Raw genomic sequence first — 25,171 nt, forward strand, 5'->3', positions numbered from 1 at the left:
ATCTTTCTGGGCATTACAGAAATGTTGGAAAGAGGTAAGGCTGTAATGTCAAGCAAAATTGGTTATTTCCTTTCTTTTTTTCATAAAATTGTTTCTTTTTTATTTCATCTTAGGTAGCTGGCATTTTAATGACTTGGTAAAACTACTCATAAAGGGAAGAACAAGATAAATCATCAGAAATTAGAGATATTTAGTATTTGTGTGATTTTTTTTTAACCTCACTTTACATCATGCTGCACAAACATCATTATTTACAACACAGAAATTGTAACCTAAGAATTATAGTGACCTATCAGGTATCTGTATCATCATCAAACTCATTCATGCTAAATCAGATAGGGAGGGCAAAGTAAAATAATAGAAGAGGTCAATAAAATAATTATACATACCCGATACTATGATAAGGAGCACTTACAGAGCATAATTCACATTTTGCTATGGATTTACTATTACCAGTAAATGGGAAATATTTCACAATATCCTTGACTCACCCATGTGTGATACATGATGCAATCAATTTCCATGGAAATTTGTATCTAGCCTTTTACTAGAATAGTACTTTGAACCCCATATTATTTTGCCTTGGCAAAACTCAGGATTAAGGCTGCTTGCTGTCAAAGCAGACTGTTTAGCACCCATGGACTGGAGAGAAAAAAGGGCATACTACTGACACTGTTCTCTGGTGGCCCTGAGGAACTCTAAAATACAATTGCTAAGGTCCTGGTCTCTGATGACTACCCTGAAGGGTTGGGAATTTTTTTTTACTGAAGTGTTTGAATCACTAAAGTCATTCTAAAGAGAAGACTGGACTCTGGATACCATATCTCCACATCTGCCCAGTTACATCCCACAGCTTCTCTGCAGACCCAGCTGTACCTTCAGTGTGAAGCACAAGCTCTCCCAAAGAGCAGAGGCTGCTTGGTCACTGCCTTGCTGCCTTTCAGTTGTGGTAAAGGAGAGGACAGAGAGCAGACAATTTTAGCCATTCAGTTGTTGGCTTTGCTGCCAAGCAATGTGACCTCTGGGATGAACTGAGCAGGTCTGACCAGCTCTGCACAGCGAGGGATGGGCACTTTCTATTAACTCTGTGCGTTCTCAGCCCAGGGAGAAGGACAAACTACCTTGACTCACAGCCCTGGCAGCTATGGAGGGCAGGGGAGGGGAGGACAAACAAAGTTACCCCTTTTGTTGTTTTAAGTGTTTAATTCAATTACTTATGATTAGGACATACCTCTTACATAGTGGAATGCTTCTCAATGCAATAAACATCAACCTGACGTGAGGAACAGTGGGTATCTTTGCAGAGAAGGAGGGAAGGAGCTTTGTCCTGTCCTCTAAAAAATATGTTCTTATGAAACCACTTGAGAATTGAGAACTTGTTTTACCTGAAGACTGGAAAGAATCATCCTTTTACTTTTTTTATATTCTTTTTATTCCTTAATTCTCCAGCCCTCAGGCCCAAAACCACAGAATATTATTGGACTGACCTGCTCCAGGTGACATTCTGCATGTTTAAAGGCACAAATCTCAGAAGGAACAATTGAGCCTGATGAGATTTGAATTAATGAGATAAAACTTAATTTATAAGATTTATTAAGAGATGGACACTGCCTTTGAACTGCTTCTACTGCAGAACACAGCCCAGTTCCTCATTCTTTGCCTTCTGAGGTACATGATCTGAGCATTGCTCATGAAAGTGCAGAGTAAACTTTCCACAACTGGGGAAATTCCTTATAATCAAGACAGCCTGGGAACTTGAACCAACAAATGAGGGGCAGAGCAACTGTGGAAAAAGTACAGTATCCACTCACCTGCTGCTCTGTGTACAGAAGGCCACACATACCACATTCAAGGAAAGTATCTTTTCACCTTTCTTCCACAACAGCCTCATCCTTAGTCAGTGATTACCTACCAGATTTCCTTGGGAGGCTGATTTTTTAAAGTTTACCTGATGAGGGATTTTCACATAGCAAAAAGACAGTGTGTCATTCTTAAATCCTCCCTCTCCTGCCCACAAAGGTCCCACAAGAAATGTGCTTTGTTAGCTGGGACCACTTGTTTTACATACACTGTCTCAATTGCCAAAATTGCAAAAAAGTTAAACCTTCTGCTGATGTGTATAAGGAAAACAGCATTTCAGCCACAGAAGAGATCTGTGTTTTATATCAGGCTTCTAATTATTACAAAATTTTAAAGAGGAAGAGGCAAAAAGAAAACAGGAATCAGTCATTTTGGAGAAGATATGGAAAAAAAATTTTATTGGGATTTTGAGTCATCTGATAACTTAAGGCATAGCATAACTGAATGTCTAGGCAAAAAACAGATGAGGAAGAGGGTGATGGGGGACTTTCTAAGTTCATTCCCAACCTAAATTATTTTATTAAACTAATGGTGTTGTACTATTAGAAAGCCACTTACTTCTTTATGCTATTTGGCTTATATTGTGATGTTATTTTAATGTAACATCTGGAATTATTATATTATACAAAACTTTATCTCTGTTTTCATTACATATATATGAAGACATTTACTCAATCATATGCATTATATCTATACCTATGTATATATATCTATATCTCTATGTACTAACTGTAATTATTTAGTGTACATACCATTTATTTTCAAAGTTCATATAATGCATTTATTGTGAATAAATAGAACTGTATTTCCCTATGTTTCATATGCCTCCCAGATTTCTAATAGCCTCAGTTCCCTTTTGTCTTAGCAGACTTATGTGCTCCATCATCATAAAAGTCTGTAGAAAATACACCATGGATGTAGGTATTGTCTGTCCACTCGCTGTTTTCATGTTGCTTACAAAATTACAGCAAACAAAACAGTAAGCAAAGATAACACAAATAAACTCATTTTTATGTTAAAGTTTTAATCTTGTTTATTTCTTAAATAAGCACTGCTAAAGAAAAGCAAATACACACATCAAGCCCATTTTAGGGCATCCACAGACGACAGGCACATCTTGCCTTCTTACTCACTGCAAAAGCTTGCTTTGACTGCAGGGGGAGCAAGAATTTTCCTAAAATATTTTTGAAGCATTTAGCTGTGTTGCACTCACTGTGCAGCATCTTGCTTGTTAGCTAGATAATTATTTCTCCATAGAACAGAAAGAATGAACTACATACATAGCATATGAAGCACTGAGCAGTGTGTTGCCTCAGGTGGAGTCTCTGTAGAAACAAATGTATAAAAGAGGCTAAAGTTAGTAATTTAATTTCTTTGTATTATTATACCAAAAATATAATTTCATACAGAATGAACAGCCAGATATAAATTTATCTTGGAATAACAGGAAACTCATATTGTTAGAAAGGTAATTTTTCTACTTCTGCAATAAATAGATGAGTTTTACCAGTGCTACACTGACGTTCTTCACCTGAATATGTAGCCTTATGATTTTATATATGCTCCTATTATATTTTGTCCTAATATCCTCAATAAGGATTATATATGGACAAAACATTCTTTTGTATTCATTAGAATCTTCTAGAAGTTAATGTACTCACAGGGATGAGTCAGAAATAAGGCAGCTGGAACAGTTTCCACCCCAGCTCTAAGTCTGCCCCTAAGAAGCTTCTGTTCCTGCAGAAGAGCGCTATAACCTGGAAAGAACCAAATGCTGTGAGTAAGCTCTTCTGCTAATGGACCAAGAGCATTACTGCAATTAGAAGTTGATAACAAGTAGCTGCAATACAAAGATTGACACACATTCTGTTATCAAACCACTGATAGGCAGATTGAAATGTCAAGGGCCCTGTGGTGCAGTTATCAGGAGCTCAACTCAGGAAACCTGGGCAGAAAACTATGTTTTGAGGTACATTAAAGAAAAGCAGGAACCATTCAGACAGTATGTAAATTCAACATAATTTGACCATGTATAGAACTCCACAATAAACTATTGAAATAGCCATAAATGACAGAAGAGTTGGAGCCATCTGCAAATATAAGCCTGTAAGAAATACCTCCTGCTGCATAAGTGTCTGTGCTTTAGAATCAAGAATGCAAACATGACCACTCAGCTTGCCTGCAATACTCCCTCCTCAGCGTTACCTTATGGTCATCCCAGGGAGACAGTCCTTATCTTCACCTCAGCTCCAGCATCCTGCCCAGCAGGTTTGGCTGTAAACCAGCTGGGTGTGACAGAGGCGGGTGTTAACCCCAGTGTTGCCCTGGGTTTCCAGGACTGACACAGGCCTTGTGTCTGTGCTGGATCAGGGCATACGGTCAGCAGTTCATCCTCACCTTGCAGGACTGGAGCAAGAAGAGCTGAACTGATCACTGTTTCAGAAAAGCGTCTTCTTTTTGTGTGTTGTGCTCCTCCACCAGTGCACCAGGAAAGTGCATTCTTTAGATCTGCTTTACTAAGTATTGCTTAAAACATGTGGTCTCAGCAGAAGCTCAGAAAGCAAACAGTAAATAATCAAAATGTCAGATTCAGTCTCTGAAGATCAGTCCACATATCCACTTTCTCTTTGGGTGACAGGGCTTTTTGACTTAACAATATCTACTAGATATGTCACAGCTTTCTCATACTTTCCCCAGGATACTTTTGAGTTTATCTCACAAACTCAGTTATCCTCCACTACTAAGGAGCCTTTTTCTCTTGGGCAGTTCCATTGATAGCTTAGTTCTCTTCCTCTCTGTGTTTTGCTGGGAGTTTATTTTAGTGGATTACATCTGAGAGTTTCTTCATTCTAGAGCAGGATTGTTTCTGTCTTTCTCCATGAACACAGCTTTGAGGTTCTGCTTTGGCAGTCATGGAAAGCAATATATGCAAAATCTCCCAGATTCATTTCAAATGCAATTCAATTCTCAATGAAACACAGCAAGGTATCTTTTATGAAGCTCGGCAAGACTGGTGTTCATTTCAGTGTCCTTGGTGAGGTGTATTTTCCAGCTGTCATGGGTTAGGAATACTATTCCTCAATTTAGTATTCCCGTTGTAAAGAAAACCACATGACACTTCCCTCTCCCACTCCAGCAAGAGAGACAAAAGGCAGAGATTACAGCTTTAGATTTACCAGGAACAGCAATGAGATAAGAAAATGAACGGGTAAAACAGCATTAATAACAAAAGCATACAAAAAGTGGGTGATTTACATACAACAAGATTCTCACTGATATTCCAAGAGATCCATCTCCTCTAGACTCTCCCACAAGGTAAAGTTATAGGCAGCAGTAAGATGTCCCCTAGGTTTTCTTTTCCCAGGGCCAAGCAAACACGTCTCTCTCAGCGGTTGTCTGTACATAATCTGTGAGTCCCTGAAAACTCCACCTGCAGGTACCTAACACCATTTTGCCTTCTGGTATAAGTGGAGTATAAAGAATCTCCAGAAGACTACAATGTAGCTGAGCTCTCCCATCAGTTGTAAGATATACACTTGTTTTGTGATGTAAAATTGAAAACATTGATGTATTGAAGTTGTTCTCAAAAGCAGACAGTACAGTCTAGTCTTCATGATAATAATGCAGCCATTAACATCTCCAGAATTTCCAAATAGATGGCTAACATTTGATTTGATGATATGGAGGCTGAAGGTCTGTCAGCAGCCGAGGCAATCTAAGAGGTTGCAGCTGCTGAATATTTCATGCTTTCCTCAGTCTCCTCCACATCATCTCCTACTTCTTCTTAACCTTTCCCATGCTCCTTGCTGTGGTAAGCTCTGTTTTTCTACCAGCTCTGGCACTCATTACAGCAAGTGAGTCAATTCAGCTTTTTGGCAGAGAACAATCCACTTTTATTTTGTCTGCGTATGTTTTCTGCCATATTAATGAGCTCAGAGGAATCAAGAAATGATCCAATAAAAACCAGACTCCTTGCACAGCAAGCAGAAACTACATGGCCAGGATCAGGATGGTAGTGGTAAAAATATCATCCTTTAGAATCTGTGTGAGGCTTGATCTACTTACCTGTGGAATCCTGCCTCTGCCAGTTATTACCAGTTTATTCAGTCCTGTCCTCTCTGAGGGTAACAGGAATGCAGTTACTGATTCCTGAGAAAGGCAATGGCCAAGGAAAGCAATGCCTTTGGACCTCAGAGAAAGCTGTGCTTTACCTCTGCTCTGCTAAGCACTTCCTACATGACCATTGGCCTGTAATTTAGCTGCTCTAGGCCCACCTCCATATCTGTAAAAAAAATGCCATAGGCATTACATTTTCACAAGAGCTTTCATAGAGGTAATATATAAAAACCCTTTGATGTTCATAGACAAATGTACAGTTCCTGAGGGCATCTATTAGCTAGAGTAAATTACTAGATCGCTTTATAATAATTGGTACTGAGTTCTCAATTCTTTCTGAGGGTGTTGCACAGTCATTCAGCACGCCATCACCAAACTGAAACAGAAAACCAAAAAAATGGGATATATTTTCTCTACTAAGTATATATTTTCCTTAATAGAATGTATATTTGACAGTATATTTTAATAAAAACTGTCTTTCTGTACTCCCTATAGACATATGACATTTCCCACTTGAAACTTTATATTCTGTTCCTTTGTTTTATCTCTTCTGCATGGTGTAAGGAGCTCAGGTTTGTGCAGGATTAACAGAATTTAAGCCCATTGTAGCAACAGTCTCAACATCTTCATGTAGCTCCACTGTTGCTTCTTGGTTTTAATATCTTTACCACATATGAAAACCAGAGCCTGGAGTGTACATCACTAAATTTTCAACTTCCAACTGGAATGTAGAGGCAAAATTATCAAATATCAATATTTATAGAAATGTACCTTTTTTCTAATCCTATTATCATATGCAGCAATTTCACAAAGGCCTATTTTTGGAAATATCCACTGTGCAGTGCACAAAAAAAAAAAAGTGAAAAGATGTCCTTTATGACCAGCAATTGCCTTGCCTCTGCTAACTTAAGGCTAAAGTACAGAATGAGCCTATGAGAATTGGCCCTATCATCATCTTATGGAGCACTAATTAGATTAGATCATTTGATGTAAAAAAAAAAAATACAGCTGTTATGAAAACAATAGAAAGCTACTCAATTTTAATGTGTCCCTTCAATGCAGTGTATAGTTTCAGAAGTAAATTTTGCAGTAATTTGCCATAATTTTTTATGGAAACTAGAAGACCAAGTATCTCAGGTAAGGATTTTGAAGCATGGAGTAGCTACTATACCACTCATGAATACTTATATTCTCTGAATTATTCATTCTAATTCCCAAGAACATTTACTTTTATCTATACAAACTATTCATCTAAACTACTACTTCTTATAGGGTGTTTTTTCTGATTTCCCCATTTTGATTTGAATAATAGGGCTTTGAGCAACCTGGTCTAGTGAAAGGTGTCCCTGGTCATTGGCAGGGGAATTATCACTGGATGATCTTTGACATCCCTTCCAACCTAAGCCATTGTGTGATTCTATAACTCTTGTAAAGACTTACTGGCTTAATAACTGCTTTTCAAAGGACATAGTATTAGCTGTCTTCAAAATGTGAATTTTTATTATTTATTTATTTTATTGTCCACTAGAAAGACAGCAATTGCAACAATGATTACTCGGGGTTTGAACACTGTGAGAGTGATTCTAAATATAAAATGTAATTCGGGGAAAACTATTGTCTAATATCAGGTCAGAAGTAAAACACATCCTGTGAAACATTCATTGCATCACTGCAGTCATGGCTTCACAATAAAATGGTTCTTGCCAAATGGTGACAGGGTACTGTCATGGGACACGGTACTGTTTGGCATGTGCTAAAACAAAGGTAGGAGACAGAACACAGAATGGGTCACTGCAATCCTGCCCTCCTCGAGATCCATAGAAAGGTTTCCTGCACACAAAGGGTGCTGCAGATGATCTATAGAAATGTGAGGGCACTGGCGGCCAAGGTCACAATCTGTGCTGGCTGCCTGCGCCAGAGCAACGGAGTTCATCCACTTGTGCAGGCACAGGCACTCTCGCACATACCACTCATCTTCCCAGTAGGCAAAAGGTGCAAGTGGCAGCGTGACTGTTACCCTGGTGCCCTGGACACTTTACAACTACACCTGTTCCAGCCCAGCTCCAAATGCATGCCTTCTGTCCCTCCTGGGGGAGCCCAAGGATCCCACATCTCTAAGGAAGTGCAGGATTTGACGGCTGAGCCCTCTCTGTCACTAAGAGGGAAGGGAAAGACATGGACCTCTGGCATCCACTCTTTAATTCACACTGTATCACATGCTTGGAGTAGCCTGACACAGTCACATTTTGTCCTTAGCTTGAGGTCAGTAAAGAAGAATCAGCCAAGAAGAGCAGAATGTAATTGCCAACTTCCCTCCACTCTGCTGAGATTAAAGACAAAAATCAAACTGAAACTAAAAAAATCCAAACCAAAAGCAAACAATTGGGTTTATGTGCTATTGAAACTAGTTCTTTAAGGACTAAATTATGTTGGCTCTGAAAAATGCACCGTAAATATTTATGTGCTTAATTTATGTATTCCAATGTGTCCACTAACTTAAAAAATATATTAAAAAAAAAACAGTGGGGCTGTATTCAAAGATGGAAAAACCTTCCATTTGAGTTCAGTTTACAGAACAAAAGGTCAAAAAGCTGCATGTGGAACAAGAGCAGTATTTACAGGAATCTGCATTGTGTGGGCAGTTGGCAATAATCAGCAACTTTATAAATGTTACATTTTGAGGAACTGAATTCAACTTTCTTATAATTAAGTCCTCCAAAATCAATGAGATCCTCCATTATTTCTACCAGGCTGGAAATTCTTATAGCAAGTATATCTAAACTCCAAAATCTCTCCTTCTGTCAAGAATAACATATGCAAGGGTCTCAACTAGCACTAGAGCTTTATTTTCTTTTTTTTTTTTCTATTGTGTAAGTTTTTCAGCAGGAGAACAGAACAGCAAACAACTTGATTTGCATTGTGTAGACTTGCCTCAGTGAGATCTGAGCCAGAAGCAGAAGAAATGAGGCCACATGGATATCCATGCTCCTTCCTTTAAAGGAAGCCAGTTCCTTTACAAGTGTCTCAGGCGAGTGTGGCCTCACACCATCTTACTGTAAAAGCGAGGCCAGAGCTCCACCCTTCCTTTCCCTGCAGGCTTCCCTGGGACAGCACCCTCTATCCCTGCTCTGCAAATAGTATTGCATAATAAATACAAGAAAAAAATTTCCTATTCAAACAGTGAATAGGAACATGAAGGAAGCAAGAGCACACTGTTGAATGAGCTAGGAAGAATAAATTATTCTCCCTGATTCAATATTTTCTAGTTTTGGACTAAATTATTTCTGCCTGTCTTACATGTCTGTTGAGGGTTAAGGAAATATCACAGGTTATTGCTGTCATCCCTCCTGTTCCTGGTCTATAAACATTCACAGGCATTGCTAAAGAACACCTAAGGAAATGGCACCTCCTAGAGAATTTCAGTAACTCATTAATTCTTAACAGTACAGTGTTATTTCATGTTTTACATAAATGTCTGTCACAATATTGCTTCCTCCCTTCTTGGATCTATAGACACCTCAACTTTTGCTGAAAATTGTCACATCCTGAATTAAAATGCACTCAGAACACAATACTGCAGCTTTTAAAAGAGAAAAAAAGAAATAACACAAACCCCACACTTTTCCCAGGAATTATACTAATTCATTCAGATTTAACTAAAATCCCATGGGATTAATTCTTTGAATTCTTAATCTACATGGAGAAGCTAGCCTTGGATAAGTTTTCCTAATGAACTGCAGTTTGTGGCCGTGGTTTTAGAGTAGAAGTTCCCTGTGACAAGTGAGGGAGGTAGCGGGGGGAATTCTGGCAAAGCTAGGAGGGATTATTATGACCTTCTAGGACAAACTGTGGATCTTTCTCTAAGGGTTGCAGCATGTCTTGAGGAAGATATCTAGGTTCCAAGAAAAAAAAAAGAAAATACCAGTCTTGGTGATAAGATTTGAGAATAATAGAAAATCTTTGATAATATTTGGCAAGCAGTCCACGTGCTACTTTACTGTCAATCTTGAAAATGTGGATGTGGATCTTACCACAAGATTGCACTCGTCTTGTTTCAGATGTTGTAGTTAAGGGCTGCAATGCAAGGCTTCTCGATGCCAGCTGAAGCACTAACAAACAAAAAAACGAAAGAGCTGGGTAAGATGCCTCGCAAAGCTTTCCCAAGTGGCAGCAATGAGATTTTGCTTATCAAGGAGCAGTTGCAGCAAAACACCCCAAGTTTGGACAGCTACTACAGTGGAGTAATGGCAAAGGCAAATCTTTTTAATGGTGTCTGTGGGGGCTGATTTACTGGCACCGTGTGTCAGTGGTAACTTTTCAGGCCGTTCAGTCAGCATTGTTGCCTTTTGCAATTCCATCCCGCCTCTTACAACACCAGCGGTTTTTCTGGAAGCACAAGTTACCAACCAGCAGTAAGGAAGGAAGACAGAGATTCCATTTTTTTAAAGCCAATGAATATCTCTGCATGACGCAGGGTAAAGCTTTAAAAGACAAAAGAAGCTGCTTTGGGGATGTATCATAAATACGTAGAACATATCTCGGTCATCCCTGATGGCTGCCTTGCACTGTTGCTCGGCAGCATTCGCTTTGATTCCAGGGATACCCAGGCTTGGCACCTCCCCAGCGGGGTCCCGCCTGAGAGCGTAGGGATTCTTTTTCCTCCGCGATAACGAGCGAGACACGTTTCCTGAAGAAAAGCCGCCTCCAGGCACAAGCGACCCGAAAAGGGTCCCGCTGCCCTCCCGGAGCGCCGGGGCTCCCCTCAGACCGCCCGGGGCTCCCCTCGGGGCTCCGCTCGGGGCTCCCCTCAGACCGCCCGAGCTCCCCTCGGGGCTCTCCTCGGGGCTCCCCTCAGACCGCCCGAGCTCCCCTCGGGGCTCCCCTCAGACCGCCCGAGCTCCCCTCGGGGCTCCCCTCGGGGCTCCCCTCGGGGCTCCCCTCAGACCGCCCGAGCTCCCCTCGGGGCTCCGCTCGGGGCTCCCCTCGGGGCTCCCCTCAGACCGCCCGAGCTCCCCTCGGGGCTCCCCTCGGGGCTCCCCTCGGGGCTCCCCTCAGACCGCCCGAGCTCCCCTCGGGGCTCCCCTCAGACCGCCCGAGCTCCCCTCGGGGCTCCCCTCGGGGCTCCCCTCGGGGCTCCCCTCAGACCGCCCGAGCTCCCCTCGGGGCTCCCCTCGGGGCTCCGCTCTGGGCTCCCCTCGGGGCTCCCCTCAGACCGCCCGAGCTCCCCTCGGGGCTCCCCTCGGGGCTCCCCTCGGGGCTCCGCTCGGGGCTCCCCTCAGACCGCCCGAGCTCCCCTCGGGGCTCCCCTCGGGGCTCCCCTCGGGGCTCCCCTCAGACCGCCCGAGCTCCCCTCGGGGCTCCGCTCGGGGCTCCCCTCGGGGCTCCCCTCAGACCGCCCGAGCTCCCCTCGGGGCTCCGCTCGGGGCTCCGCTCGGAGCTCCCCTCAGACCGCCCGAGCTCCCCTCGGGGCTCCCCTCGGGGCTCCCCTCGGGGCTCCCCTCAGACCGCCCGAGCTCCCCTCGGGGCTCCCCTCAGACCGCCCGAGCTCCCCTCGGGGCTCCCCTCGGGGCTCCCCTCGGGGCTCCCCTCAGACCGCCCGAGCTCCCCTCGGGGCTCCCCTCGGGGCTCCGCTCGGGGCTCCCCTCGGGGCTCCCCTCAGACCGCCCGAGCTCCCCTCGGGGCTCCCCTCGGGGCTCCCCTCGGGGCTCCGCTCGGGGCTCCCCTCAGACCGCCCGAGCTCCCCTCGGGGCTCCCCTCAGACCGCCCGAGCTCCCCTCGGGGCTCCGCTCGGGGCTCCGCTCGGAGCTCCCCTCAGACCGCCCGAGCTCCCCTCGGGGCTCCCCTCGGGGCTCCCCTCGGGGCTCCGCTCGGGGCTCCCCTCAGACCGCCCGAGCTCCCCTCGGGGCTCCGCTCGGGGCTCCCCTCGGGGCTCCCCTCAGACCGCCCGAGCTCCCCTCGGGGCTCCCCTCCCGCCGCTGCCGCGCGCGCCGCCGCCCCAGGGGCTCTGGGGGCGGGGCGAGGGAGGGGGCCTGCCGCGCGCCGCTCGTCACGTGACACGCCCTTCTCGCGCTCCTCCGCGCCCGCGGGCCCCGCCCCTGCCGCGCCCCGGGCGCTGATTGGCTGCGGCCTGACAATGCGCGAGGCAGCGCCCCCCGCCCCGCCCCCCCCGCCGGCTTCACCCCGGCCGCCACGCGCCGCCGGCCGCGAGCTGCCCGCGCGGCGCCGGCGCGGCCGTTACGGGAGCGCGGCGGGCGCCGAGGGAACCCATGGCCGCGTCGCTGGGGCCGCTGGTGGGAGCCATCGATCAGGGCACCAGCTCCACCCGCTTCCTGGTGAGCACAGCGCGGCCGTCGGGGCGGCACCGGGGCCGGCGGCGCCCCCGCGGCCTGAGGGGAGCCGCGGCTCCCGCGCGCCTTCACTGCCCTCCATCCCCGTGCCGTGCCCTTGGGGAAGGGCGGGGGAACGGGCCGGGCCGCAGCCGCCTGTCTCCCGGAGCAGCGGCGCCGCTCGGCCCGCGGTGCCGGCTGCCGCTGTCCCTCGGGGGCGTTCCGCGGGGAGCGCTGCCGGGGCGGGCGTCCCTCCCCGCTGCTCCGGGGGCCGCGGGGTCCCGCCGCTCCCAGCTCGCTGCGTTCGCACTCTGTCAGGCTTTGGATCCGTGCGGTGTCTCGCCCGAGCGGAACGGAATGGACGAGCTCCTCGGGGACCGGGGAAATGGATCCGTGCGAGTTCGGTGGCTGTGATTAGCTGGTGTTGGAACGGTGCGGTGACTCCGCTGTGTTCCCCGCTAAAACCTGCCCGGGGCCTGCTGGAGTGACTGCTGCAGTTCCTGCCCTAATGTCAGTGCATCTTGTGCACTGTAGGTATTCAGGTGGCTGAACCTGCACACCTTGTTTGCTTAAACACTAGAGGAAGATAAGTTTAAGGATAGGAGAATTAGTATATTAGTCATATATTTGACACTTTAGTTGAAGGATCTATTGAAGTTGAAGGATTATTTCTCTATTATGCAATAGGCTGTAACTAATGTTATGTATGAAACTTACTATAGATACTTCTGGCCTGCAAATATACTGTGCCCTAGCCAGTTAAGTCATGGTAGTTTGACTTCATTAAGGCCCTATGACAACTTCCTCCATGGAAGTGGAATAGAGATATTTACAAGATATAAAACATGTCAAATGTGCAAAGTATGAATTGGGAAGATGAATGTTTTGGTTTGCCCTTGCTTTTTTTTTTTTTTTTTTTTTTAACGTTTTTCCCATGTGAAATGTTCTTTCATGAAGCAGGAGACTAGAATATCTTCTTGACCTATGTTACCATTATTACTCAATATCACGACCTTCATGCGATTGTCAAATGAGAAAACACAGTTCTGGGGGTGGAGAGAAACTCCAAACTGACAAATGACACCAGTGGGCTGTCTTGGATGCCAGTCAGGAGTCCTTTTTGGGAACGAACTTGAGGAAGGTCCCTGTAATGCATTAAGATAAATTCTATCTGCTTTTATGTATATGCCAGGTAAACTTTTTTCTTATCCTAAAAGGATAACACTAGTAGAAGTGAAACTTAAGCTCCTTTTACAAGTGCTTTTGCAAGTTCCTCTTAGGAGGAATTTCTTACACTACACACATTCATCAATGGCTTTTATGCAGTTGGGGAGATCTTGCCTGCCTACAAGAGGATTCAGATGCTTCCTAATTTTTTCAAGAAGTATATAGTGTCTGCCACTTTTAAATTCTTGTATCCTCTCAGTGTCTCTCAACTCATGTCAACATACAGCATTGTCTTAAACTTGGCAGTGTGATCATGTCATTATGATAATAAAGTTACATTAGCTTGAGCAAATAAGATACATGATCTCTGAGTTAAATCAGAACACGGGGGAGAGAGAAAGAAGTGGGCAAAATGTGCAGAGATCTGCTGCAACTCACCTCAGTCATTCAGATAACAACGTGTATCTGGAGAATTCTGTGCTGGAAAGGGATTGCTGCAGTTGGAAGAGAGATTTTGACTTGAAATATTTTAAGCCAGAATGTAATGTATTGTTGTCTGTGCCTAAATTATTTCCTTGGCTCTGTTGGTCTTTTGCTTTTAGTTGTTTTTGTTACATTTCTCAGTGGTCTTGCTACTTTTTTTTTTTAAATGTAGTGTTTCCAACAGTTTTTGTCTTCACCAAGTCACAAGTCAAAATCAGCTTGCTGCTTACGTTGCACTTGTATATTCAGTAGTTCAGTGCAACTCTTATCTAATTTTTTAAGCAAAAGACATAAGATTTTGAGCAGGTTAAAGTGTTCTCCTGGATGAAAAACTGTCTGGTTCAATGGGCCCAAAGAGTAGTGTCAGCAGTTCAGAGTGTAAAGTTACAATTACAGGTGGCAGATTTACCAGTGGTGTCCATAACAGTCAGTAGCAAGGGCTGATACCCTCGGTATTTTCATTGATGGGTTGGGATGTTCTCTCTGATGGGGGTGACCAATTGACTGAAATTCCAGTTGGAGAAGATGCCTGCCAGAATATTCATAAAGTCAAATGAAGCTTAGCACTCAAGACAGAATGCTAAGAAGCTGCCTAGTGAAAAAATTCACACTCATGCTGGACTTCAAGTTGGAAATATGTGAGCAATGCATCCTTGTAGTGGTGCACATTAAGAAAAGTTCAGAAAGTAATTGTTGCCATCTGTGTAGCACTTAGGATGCAGCATCTGGAGCACTGTGTCTGATGTTGGACCCTGCAGAGAATGAGAGCTGGAAGCACTGGATTTCATCCAGCCAAAGGAATCCCTGTGCTGCAGCACAAGGCCATGGAAGGAGGGTTGGGAGGTCGGGGTTCTTTCCTCACAAGAGAGGATTAAGGGGTGTCCTCAGTCTACAGTCTGTGGAGAACACAGAACCAGCCTTTTCTCAGTTATGCACAGGAAAGGAGAGTGGGTAGTGAACACAAGCTGCATCAAGTGAAATATCCAATAGATGTAAAGAAACAATGTTTCACTGTGAGCTCTGGATCAGGGATGAGGAGATGTGTGGAATTTCTATCTTTGCAGATACTCAGTGCCTGATTAAGTGGCCCTGAACAGCCTGGTTTTAAATTCAAGCTTACCTGAGCAGCAAGCTAGGCTAGGTGACCTCCTGAGATTCGGAGTAAATTATCCTGTGTGCAAACACAAGTTTTGTTTGTCCTGCTTGTGAATGAGCACAGAGGCTAAAGAAGCACCAGAACTCAAGTGCGTTTCTGTTATTGTCACTCCTTCTTTAGCCTTGCCTCTCACACAACACACATACAGTGGTAGTTTTATGCTGCAGCTTTATCCTCCACAAACACTATTTTGGATCTTTACCTTTATTAGCTACTTTTACAAAATGAACTGCAATTATTTTTCAGATTTTAAATTTTCTGTTAAGTTGGGTTGAACCTGGGCAACAGATTCAGACTTATTTTTATCAAATACTTTAATCTCTCATGTTCCATTTAATATTATTCAAGAATCATAAAAATACACTATAACTTCTTTTGTGAGAAGTCTTAGGATCATGAGCTAATGGCCAGCTGAACCATTGTTGGATCTCTTCAATAGTGTTTCTGTCATTTTATCCAGGAACAGCAAGAATTGAAAGACACAGTGAAGTAGTACCCACACAGTACTTTAAGTTATAAGTTTGTCAGTCAGACACAGAACCCTTTTTTTCCACCTCTGAAATACTTATTTTTCCCTTACTTTGTCTCCAGAAGAAACAATCAAATAAAGCTATATCATACTGCAAGCATTCTTTTCAATAAACAAAACCTGATTTTAGGTAAGGAAGACATTCATAGGCATTGAGCCTTCCCTTCAGAGGGGAATTCATTTTACTCTTCTGTTTCTTTTGGGGAAAACTTGATTGTATAACTATTGTCAATACAGTTTTCCCTCTAGCTCTTATCACTTAAAGTACAGTGTAGTTTTACTTTTAAATTCCATAATTGTAACCACTTCCTAGATGGTGAGGGAGATCTGTTCATCATGAGCCTTCCAAGAAAGGTAATTTCTAGGAGACTTGTGAAACTTGTACTTATTCATAAATTCTGGCTATGCTACTCCTAGTTAAATACTGGAGTGGGAAATGATTGTTTGTCTCTTATCCTTGCCCCAGCTGGGTTGATTTCAGTGCAATTTCAGAACTCCAGCTCTGAGCTTGTTTGCCTGGCAAAGCCATGGCTGTTCCAGCTTGACACAGACTCATGAAGATAGAGCATAGAATAACAGAAATAGCTTTTCTGCGGGCAGAGTTACATGACAAAGCTTGAGAGATTTGAAAAGTTACTTCTAAAATCTGTTTTCATTGTCTTTTCAGCTGTGCAGCTTCTTTCATCACTTTCATGAACCTTGTATTTCTGTTCATTCCTTGAAAATTGTTACAACTCATTGATATGAATTCTTTTCCACTAAGATAACAAAACATAAATGTAATACACAATAATATGTAATAATATGTTACTGTACTCCTTTATGTGATGTGATGTATTATATTAAAGGCCCAATAAAAGGCTTGAATCAAGTGATCAGCCCCTGTGTCTCTCTGCTTGTTCACATACAAGACACCTATGTAGGCCTTTCTTCTCTGCAGTCCTGAGACTCAAGGCTCAAGCTCTAATTCCCTGTTGGATAGTACAGGGAGGATGTTATTTATTCCTTTTCTTTAATCTCTCACTAGAGAATTCAGTACATATGTGGTGGCTTTCACTTTCATCTCTGTTCAAGACAGCTGTACAAGTCCAAATAGCCTAAACAATTCTTCATTATTACTGCTGATAAAATTAGGGCAAAACTGACTTTGGCTTTCCCCCCCACACACAACTGAGAGTTCAGTAGCATAAACTGGAATCAGGTCTTAATGAATATGAAAAATGAATATGATTGAAAGCCTCTAGTCCCAATAAATTACAGAAATACACTTCAAACCTGTTTCAACAGGGATCTATTAACCTTATCTGAATTATTTGTACTTACTCTCATTTATTTTTCTATCTCCACTGTCAAACAGGAACTGTATAGGGTTTTTGGTTTTTTTCATAACTAGTATTTTTTTGGAGGGAGTGGGAAAGGAAGGCTTTGAGGTCCCATATGTTCTATTTATTCCTTATGTTATATATAATTTTGTAGGTTTCAATTCAGTGACTCATTCCTCTTTCTACATATCAGAAGTCTGTTTATCAGTGTAGAAGTCATAGAATCATAGAATGATTTGGGTCAGAAGGGATCTTAAATATTACCTGGTTCCACCCCCCAACCATGGGCAGGGAACAGCTTCCATTAGACCAGGGTGCACAGGGCCCTGTCCAACCTGGTCTCAAACAGGGATTGCTCCCAGTGAAGCTTTTTAATCCCTTGCCCTGAATAACAGGGAGTGACTGTTGCTTTTGTTGAGAATGTCAGAAGCTTGCAGATTTGTTTGTGATGGATTAGCAAAGTGTCTGCCTAGTTCTTCTCTATGGATATGAAAAAAATCTATGCATTTATAGTGTCATTGCTTCCATTGAAAATGTACTCCTGTCACAGTTTATTACTGTGTCTGCAAGTCACACACTCCAAATTCACTTGACAACTTTGTCTAATTGAATCTGTGCTTCCTACTACCAGTAGGAATCCTTTGCATTACCTTCTCTTTCAAGAAATACTTGAGTGATTAATGGTGAATGATTACCACATAATATTTAACATTGCTAGTATGTCAGATACATAACATATTAACAAACAGGTTAAATAAAAAGTCTTCTTTCTGTCATTATTCTAAGAACCTAGTAAATTTGAAAATGCTTTTGGCAGAAAGACAATTTCAAGTAAAGAAATTTTACTGCATACCTGCAAAACAGCCTCTCCATTAAGTATGTGGTATAGCATTTTGAGATCCATTTCCCATTTTGCAAGTTGCTTCCGAATGTGTAGTACTGAGAGAGCTTTCTCTTTTAATAGGATAGATTCCTGTCAAGTCTGAGCTGATAGATGAAACACAGATAAGTAAATAAAGTAACAATAATTCAGTGGTGCTCTTTCTATAGAATCTTTTGAGCTGATAGCAGAAAAGAATGATCATGTACCTTTTTAAGACTTCTTTTCTAGGCAGTGGAGCTTTCAGTGTTTTCCAGAGTTTGTGCTGTTTTCATCCTTGGAGATTTTCAAGACTTGCTTAGAAAAGGTCTTGAGCAACCTGATCTAATCTCGTTGCTGATCCTGCTTTGAGGTTATACTAGAGATCTCTCAAGATCCCTTTCAGCCTGAATTATTCTGCAATTCTAGTATATAAGTAGAATGTTTCTAAACTTCGAAGTTTCACTCTAGAGAGACTCTTTAAGGTTTCAAAGAAACTAGAGAATCAGAACTTCATCTCCTTTTTGTTAGAGTTGTTCTAATAGTTTCAGAGTAAAGTGTACTGTGTAGGTGATACCAAATTATGGATTAAAAACTTTAGAAGAAATGTCTATAATTTGTGGAATGAGAAGAGAGCATTAACAAGTATAGAATAGGTTCAGTTGTATCCTAGAGGGTGGATGGATATAACTGAATTTTGTTTCTTTAGCATGCAAGTGATTTCTAAATCTGGCTCGGCTCTGCTTGCCATGAAAAGGTAGGATGGTGCCCTGCTGACGCGTTCTGCAGTTCACCTGGACCCGGTGCTAGATTTTACTTTCTAGGTCCCAGAATGTTCTTCACCCCAAAGATTCTGCCTGGTGCTGGGGAGAAAGAGCTGTTCCCCCAGGATTGGCACTGCTGCCCAGCCAGGCACTCTGGCTCACTCACTGTACACTTCAGCTGAATGTTTCACCAGCTGTCCCTCAGCTTGGCCTCAGCAGAGATTCCTTTTGGGAATCTGGTTAATGCTGGTTAATGAGTGTTGTTGCTCATTCTCCATGAGCTACTGCTGCAAGGCAGAACCTCTAACTCTGGATTCCTTAAGAACACCCACTGATAGAGTCCTTGTGATTCTCTACTCTGCTGGTTTTTATTGTAATGTATCCAAATTTAAGTTACTCTTCTGCATGTTCTCTTTTTTGATGGGTTGTGTTGCTGCAGTGGCATTCCTGTCAGATTGTTAATGAGCTCTGTACTTGTAGTTTGTTTTGAAATAAGATGGATTTTGTTTAGGTACTTTCTTGTTCTTTAGTTTCATCCCTTCTATGTTTCATCATAGATTTTCACTCTTCCTAAAAGTGAGCTAACACAAGAAAACACACAAATAACTCTGGCAATAGCGTGATACAGCAAAAGCTAAAGAAATGCTATTATCAACCACAGTGGGTATTTTACTGAGTGATATTCTAATATGCATCAGGAATTCAACTTCTATAACCACTCCAAGAAAAAAATCTGGTTCTTTTCCTACATCAAGAAAAATAAAAAAAAAACATTTAAATTAACAGTGACAGCAAAGTTTGCCAAAATAATCTTTGCCTACCTTAATTTTAAAAGTGTGTGTATCTGAATCCTTGTTACATAGATACTGGGGTTGATGATAGAAAATTAATATCTGTTGTCACAACACTGCATTTGTTCAAAACAATAAATGTTAATTATTGTTGTTTAAACTTCTGTGTTCATAGAAAATTCAATTGTGTAATTTATTTGCAGGTTTTTAATGCAGAAACAGCAGAGCTCTTGAGTCACCATCAAGTGGAATTAAAGCAAGAATTCCCTAGAGAAGGGTATGGTTTGTTTTTTTTCATTTGTGTAGAATTTGGTAGAGCTTATGAATTTTTGTCCATGAGTCGTCAAAACTGAAGTTGATTAATAATTCTTAGTAGCACAGTAACTGCTATAAAAGACTGGGCAGAAAAAATGGATAAGTAAAATATCTCCTGCTGGGTGTCTGGAATGTGCCTGAGTTACGGAAACTAAAAGTACTTGGTGTTTGGCTCTGATCACTCATTTACAGATATAATGTCTGAACGTTGAAGTTTAAAACTAAAGATTAAATAAGACTTAACATCTCACTTAAGGTAATAAGCTGGTAATTTTTATATTTGAATCACAGTCTTCAGCTTGGTTCATAGAAATATCTTCCTTTGTTCTCTGAGGGTTTGTTTGTTTGTTTGTTCCTAACTGACCTAGCATTTGCTGCCAATGTCCTCTGTATAGAACAAAACAAAACAAATTTTTTTGTTTGTAGATATGTAAAACATGTTTTGTAGCTATATTTGTATTAAAATGCTCAGCTTGTTTTTCTGACTAGTATTGTTTTTTCTTTTTATGTACGTTTTTATTAACTGGTGTTTACTATTTGTTAAAGATGGGTGGAACAAGATCCAATGGAAATATTAAACTCTGTCTATGAATGTGTGGAAAAGACCTGTGAGAAAATGAATGAACTGAACATAAACATCGCTAACATAAGAGGTACTTATGGCTAGAGGGCTTTAACATGCTGTGGTTGAGCAATTCAGATAGTTTTTAACTTAATAAATAGAAAGGTGGCAGCATGTGCCAGCCCCAAACAAAATGTCAAATTGTATTTGAAAACAGTTTTCTGGAGAGGAATAATGAGAAAATAAGTCCCTTGTGTGTATTAGCAATGCAGAATCTACAAAGTAGATTTAACCTAATCTTGTAAAATCGTGGACACAAGTGATGAAGAAATTCTGAAATTAAGTTTAGGAATTTAATTTAGGAAAGCTGTTTTCCCTTGTTAGTGTTGTTGCTGTCTCAGTTTGTGGCTGAAAAAATAGAGAGGTTTAGAGCATATAGGTTAATCAGGAAAGATGAGTTCTTAGAAGTAATATTTCTAGATTATACCTTGAAAAAGTTGGAAGCTTTTTATTTCCCATTTACTTTCCACTTCTCCTTACCTGTTCCTCCCTCCTCTCCACCTCTCCGTTCCCTTCCTCACCCCTCCAAAAGGGGAAAACAAACCTTCTGAAAAGGATACTTTCTGTTTTGTCCTGAAGCCATTGGAGTCACCAATCAGAGAGAAACAACAGTGGTTTGGGACAAGACAACTGGAGAACCTCTTTATAATGCTATTGGTAACTATGCTTTCTGCATATGTAATATCATAATATGATCATGTTGGGGAAAAAATGTTACTGTAGTTTCCTGTGCAAATCTGGTTGTGGCCTAGCCTAGTAATTTCTTAGATTTTTTTGATATCTCTGTTGTAAGATGTGTGTTTGTATATATACCAGTGCAGCTTAAAAAAGCCTATTCCATAAAAATTGTTACTTAATAAATCACTTTATTGGTTTTCAAAATACCCCACAATGTTCCTGAGGGGTTCCTGGCACAAAATGCTCTGACTTGCACCCAATCACTTCTTTTGAAATTTTCAGGATGCTGGTGATTTAACTTTAAAGGAAAATCATGTTAAGTAGGTTTAATTATTGATGACTTAATGAATAGTTATTAATACCCAGAGTTTTATTTTTAACTTAGCTTTTCAGATATTGTCATCTGAAAAATGGTAATTGTCTAGAATTGGTTTTTTAGGTCAAGTGCCAGATATAGTTTGACATAGTATGACTGTAAAGCCAGGACTCTTCTATAGTCAAATATATGTAGTTAACAGCTTTATCTTAAACCCAGCTATACCTTGATCACTACAACATAGTCTTTTATTTGAAAGTTTATAGTAGTAAATAGTAAATAATAGTAAATAATCAACCTGCTATTTGTTTTAACCTGTTAGTTTAATCACAGTCATCTGCTGCAAAGTAGCATTAGTCACTTGCTTATATTCTGATAAAGTAAATATCTGACTTACAGAAAATCCTGGTTTTTTCTCAAATAATATGTTCTTCTAAATCAAATTAATTTATCTAACAATTTTAATTTTTGCAACAGTGCCTTTAAGATACAATGGCATTAAAATATTCTTTCTACTACATGAAAAGATAAAAATAGGCAGGAATTCAGTAGCAAGAGCTGTGATTTCATAGAAGCAGGCTGAACATGTCACTTTTTGTGTATTAAATCATATGATCAATTAATTTTATTCATGGTTTTAGTGTGGCTTGACCTGAGAACCCAGTCAACAGTTGAGCGTCTTCTTAAAAGAATTCCAGGAAAAAACAAAACTTTTTCTAAGGTAGGAGGTATTCCAGAACATTGAAATGGTAACTGCTGCAATATATCATATTTTGGATATATGTGTTTAAAATTCCCCTAAACAAAGTCAGTTGTAGTTTCTAGTCCCTTCTAAGCTTGTCAAATTATAAAAAATGATCATAAGATACCGACCTGAGACTAGAAAATTTTTTATTTCCTTAAAATAAATGTTTAACACTTATTTAATGTTTCACTACGGAAGTGAGACCTAATCCTGTGCTATCTAGCCAATATAAAATGAACATTGCACACAAAAATTAAGATCAAGTAGAAAAAAAAATAGGAAATAATTTACTGGTATGAAATGTTATTATCCATTCTCATGCCTTAATATTGAAATTAATTGCATCCAACCTAAGAACAAGGAAGATCATTCGTAAAGAGCAAGTTCATTCTTTTTTTGTGAGCATATATATAACAATTTGGAAACTAAATCCTGTAAAAAGGTGTCACAGTTGTTTGATTTATGTTGTCCTTTACTGATAGAATAAATATTATGTATTTTTTATATTATATGTTTTCCTGCAGGCAGGAGATGGATGTCCAAAAGTGTACAAACTTACTTGATTTTCAGGTTCTAGTAGAACGCAATTTTCATCTTTCCTGTGTTGTCCTGCCCATTTTTGTTGTTGTTACTTATTGTCTAGTCATATGGAGATATCCTAGATAAGACAGGGCTTCTGCAAACAACTTTATCCACGTAGATGATCTTTGAACTGCATTTAGATCAGCTTTGATCTTTATCTATTATCGCACTGGTCATTTGATTTTGATGTTTTCAGACTTGTGTGTCATATGCTTAGTACTTGTTTAAATAATTACAGAAGTTCATGGAACTTCTCTGAGTTTTGTATCTTTTTCCGTTACTATCACCATTTTTACATATATCTACAGTATTTATGGAAAAGATATTTGCATGGTGTTTAAATTATTTTTTGTAATTTTACAGTTTAAGACTGGTCTTCCACTTAGCACTTATTTCAGTGCAGTGAAACTTCGATGGCTTTTGGATAATGTGGAAGAGATTAAGAAAGCAGTTGAGGATGGAAGAGCTTTGTTTGGTACTATTGATTCATGGCTTATATGGGTATGTATTTGTGAGTTTATTGTCACTCTTCTTAAAATGAATTTCCATATTATGTAACTCTCCATGCATGTGATACATGATGCCCACTAATGACACAATGATGTCAATAGAAGCTACTAAAGAAATTCCTATGAAGTTCCTTGCAAGATGAACTTCTACTGTCCCTGTACCACTATCTTTTTCTAGATTCTTATGTGTAGTTTACTGTTATAGTTTGCTGTAAAACTTTGCTTACACTTTCAGAAAAATCTTGGACTTTAGAAAGGTGTATTAGGTCTGCCTGTTTAGTTGTTGCAGAAATACCAGAGTTCCTAATCCCAAGGTGGAAACTTTTTGATTTTGAATTTTTTTTGTAATTTGTTGAAATAAGTCTATATTTCTCCTTGACAAATGCTGTGATTTTTTGTTCAGAGTTTGACAGGTGGAAAGAATGGAGGCATTCACTGTACAGATGTCACCAATGCCAGTAGAACGATGTTGTTCAACATTCATTCCTTGGAATGGGATCCTGACCTCTGCAAGTAAGCTCAGTTTTTCAGTAATATTATCATTTAAATAGTTTCTAACTCATTTAAAGGTAAGAATATCTCATCTAAACTAAGATCAGCAGGTACTATTCTATTTGCTGTTGACATTTATAACATTCATTGTTCTCAGATGTCCAATTTACAACAGTCTGGATTAACTAAAAGTAGTAGAATCTTTCTGTAGGTGGAGGCCTGGCTCAGGAAAACAATTTAGCTCAGTTGATTAAAGCATGATGCTAATGATGCCTGGGTTGTGGGTTCAATCCCTGTATGGGCCAATCACTTCAGATCCTTCCAATTCAGAATATTGTGATTTAATAGTTTCTTTATTACTTAATCAGATTTGTACAGCAGCTGGAATGATAGTGTCTCTATTTGAGATTTCAATAAGTGTGTTATTAAGACATTGTTGGAAGAGGCATGGATTTCTATGTAAAACAATTGGATATGTCCTCAAAGATTGAAATACATGCTGTTTTCCTCCAAAATTCAGTGTCCACTGTAACAAGTGGAAAAACATATCGATTAAAACCTAGAAACAAAGGTTTCTTTTATAATTTTTTTTCTTTATAAGCTTAAACTTATTTAAGAAAATAAATGCAAAATGTTTTCTGATTTAGCACTGACTATATAATATACATTATTCTTTGTTGTGTTCAGGTTCTTTGATATTCCTATGGAAATACTTCCAACTGTACGAAGCTCCTCTGAGATTTATGGTGTGATGGTATGTGTCCCAATATTTGTGTGAAATATATCCTGTAAAAATATAACTGTATCCATTTGGATTCGACAGATTCCACAGATTAGGATTAATGGCTTTTTCTAGACCAGTATTATTTGGTTTATGATTAGTAAACTGTTACCTACTGTTATATAATATTATAGGAAGTTGAGTATTTGATTACTTTAATGCAGCACCAATTCTTCTTTAGGAATTTACAGTGGCATCTAATTAATGAATTTCAAGATTAGATAAACTGGATGTTGGGATTTTGCATTCTTTTTCCTGGTAATTTGAGCTATTGTAAATAAGAATACATGTATTTTGTAGTGAAGACAAGTTACAAGATGGATTTTTTTAAATAGAACTCTAACTTCCCTGAAATATTTTTGTTAATGTTTTAATGGAAATGCCACTAAAAGTCATTGCTGATGTTTTGTATATGAAGGTTGGATAAAAGTGAGTTGTATTAGGCTGAATGAGTAAGGTAAATGGAAAAAGATACTGCCTGACCACCAGAACAGAATTGCTCCTCACTTTAAATGTGAACTTCTGTTTCTCTTCCCCTTTCCATTTTTTTTTTCTCTTTCTTCCTTGCTGGCTGTAGAAAATCTGTCCTAGCCGGGTGAGTAGAGGCTTCCATTAGGCTGAACCACCTATATCTTACTCATTCTGCTCAGATGCTGTGCATTTTCTTTGGTTTAAGGATTAGAAAAAGTGCACTTCCTAGGCCAATAAATTTGCTGTGTGTTTCCAAATCTGAGATAATACAATTAGAATGCTAAAAT

General features: G+C 40.7%; 2 protein-coding genes across 13 annotated transcripts in view; one reads left to right on the forward strand and one right to left on the reverse strand.

Moving 5' to 3' along the window:
* The window catches only part of TASL (TLR adaptor interacting with endolysosomal SLC15A4), a 28,009-nt gene extending 17,259 nt beyond the window's left edge, over positions 1–10,750 (reverse strand). For 3 of the 7 annotated variants that reach the window (XM_085585483.1, XM_085585469.1, XM_085585465.1), the window contains exon 1: positions 877–10,750. The gene's annotated coding sequence lies outside the window, so the exon portion shown is untranslated. Of the gene's footprint in view, positions 1–389 lie in introns of all 7 variants that reach the window. The other 4 variants (XM_085585495.1, XM_085585490.1, XM_085585476.1 and 1 more) reach the window with 4 other exon arrangements.
* Positions 10,751–12,142: 1,392 nt separating this feature from the next.
* Positions 12,143–25,171, forward strand: part of GK (glycerol kinase) — a 54,779-nt gene continuing 41,750 nt past the window's right edge. For 3 of the 6 annotated variants that reach the window (XM_085585540.1, XM_021552974.3, XM_021552976.3), the window contains exons 1-9: positions 12,153–12,308; positions 19,577–19,650; positions 20,235–20,341; positions 20,890–20,967; positions 21,946–22,025; positions 22,995–23,132; positions 23,544–23,653; positions 24,320–24,386; positions 24,991–25,008. In XM_085585540.1, the coding sequence (XP_085441666.1) occupies positions 12,243–12,308; positions 19,577–19,650; positions 20,235–20,341; positions 20,890–20,967; positions 21,946–22,025; positions 22,995–23,132; positions 23,544–23,653; positions 24,320–24,386; positions 24,991–25,008 (738 nt within the window). In that variant the 5' untranslated portion in view covers positions 12,153–12,242. Of the gene's footprint in view, positions 12,309–19,576; positions 19,651–20,234; positions 20,342–20,889; positions 20,968–21,945; positions 22,026–22,994; positions 23,133–23,543; positions 23,654–24,319; positions 24,387–24,990; positions 25,009–25,171 lie in introns of all 6 variants that reach the window. The other 3 variants (XM_085585545.1, XM_021552975.3, XM_085585582.1) reach the window with 1 other exon arrangement.

Source organism: Lonchura striata, chromosome 1, assembly GCF_050655825.1.
Source record: "Lonchura striata isolate lonStrDom1 chromosome 1, ASM5065582v1, whole genome shotgun sequence".
NCBI lineage: Eukaryota > Metazoa > Chordata > Aves > Passeriformes > Estrildidae > Lonchura > Lonchura striata.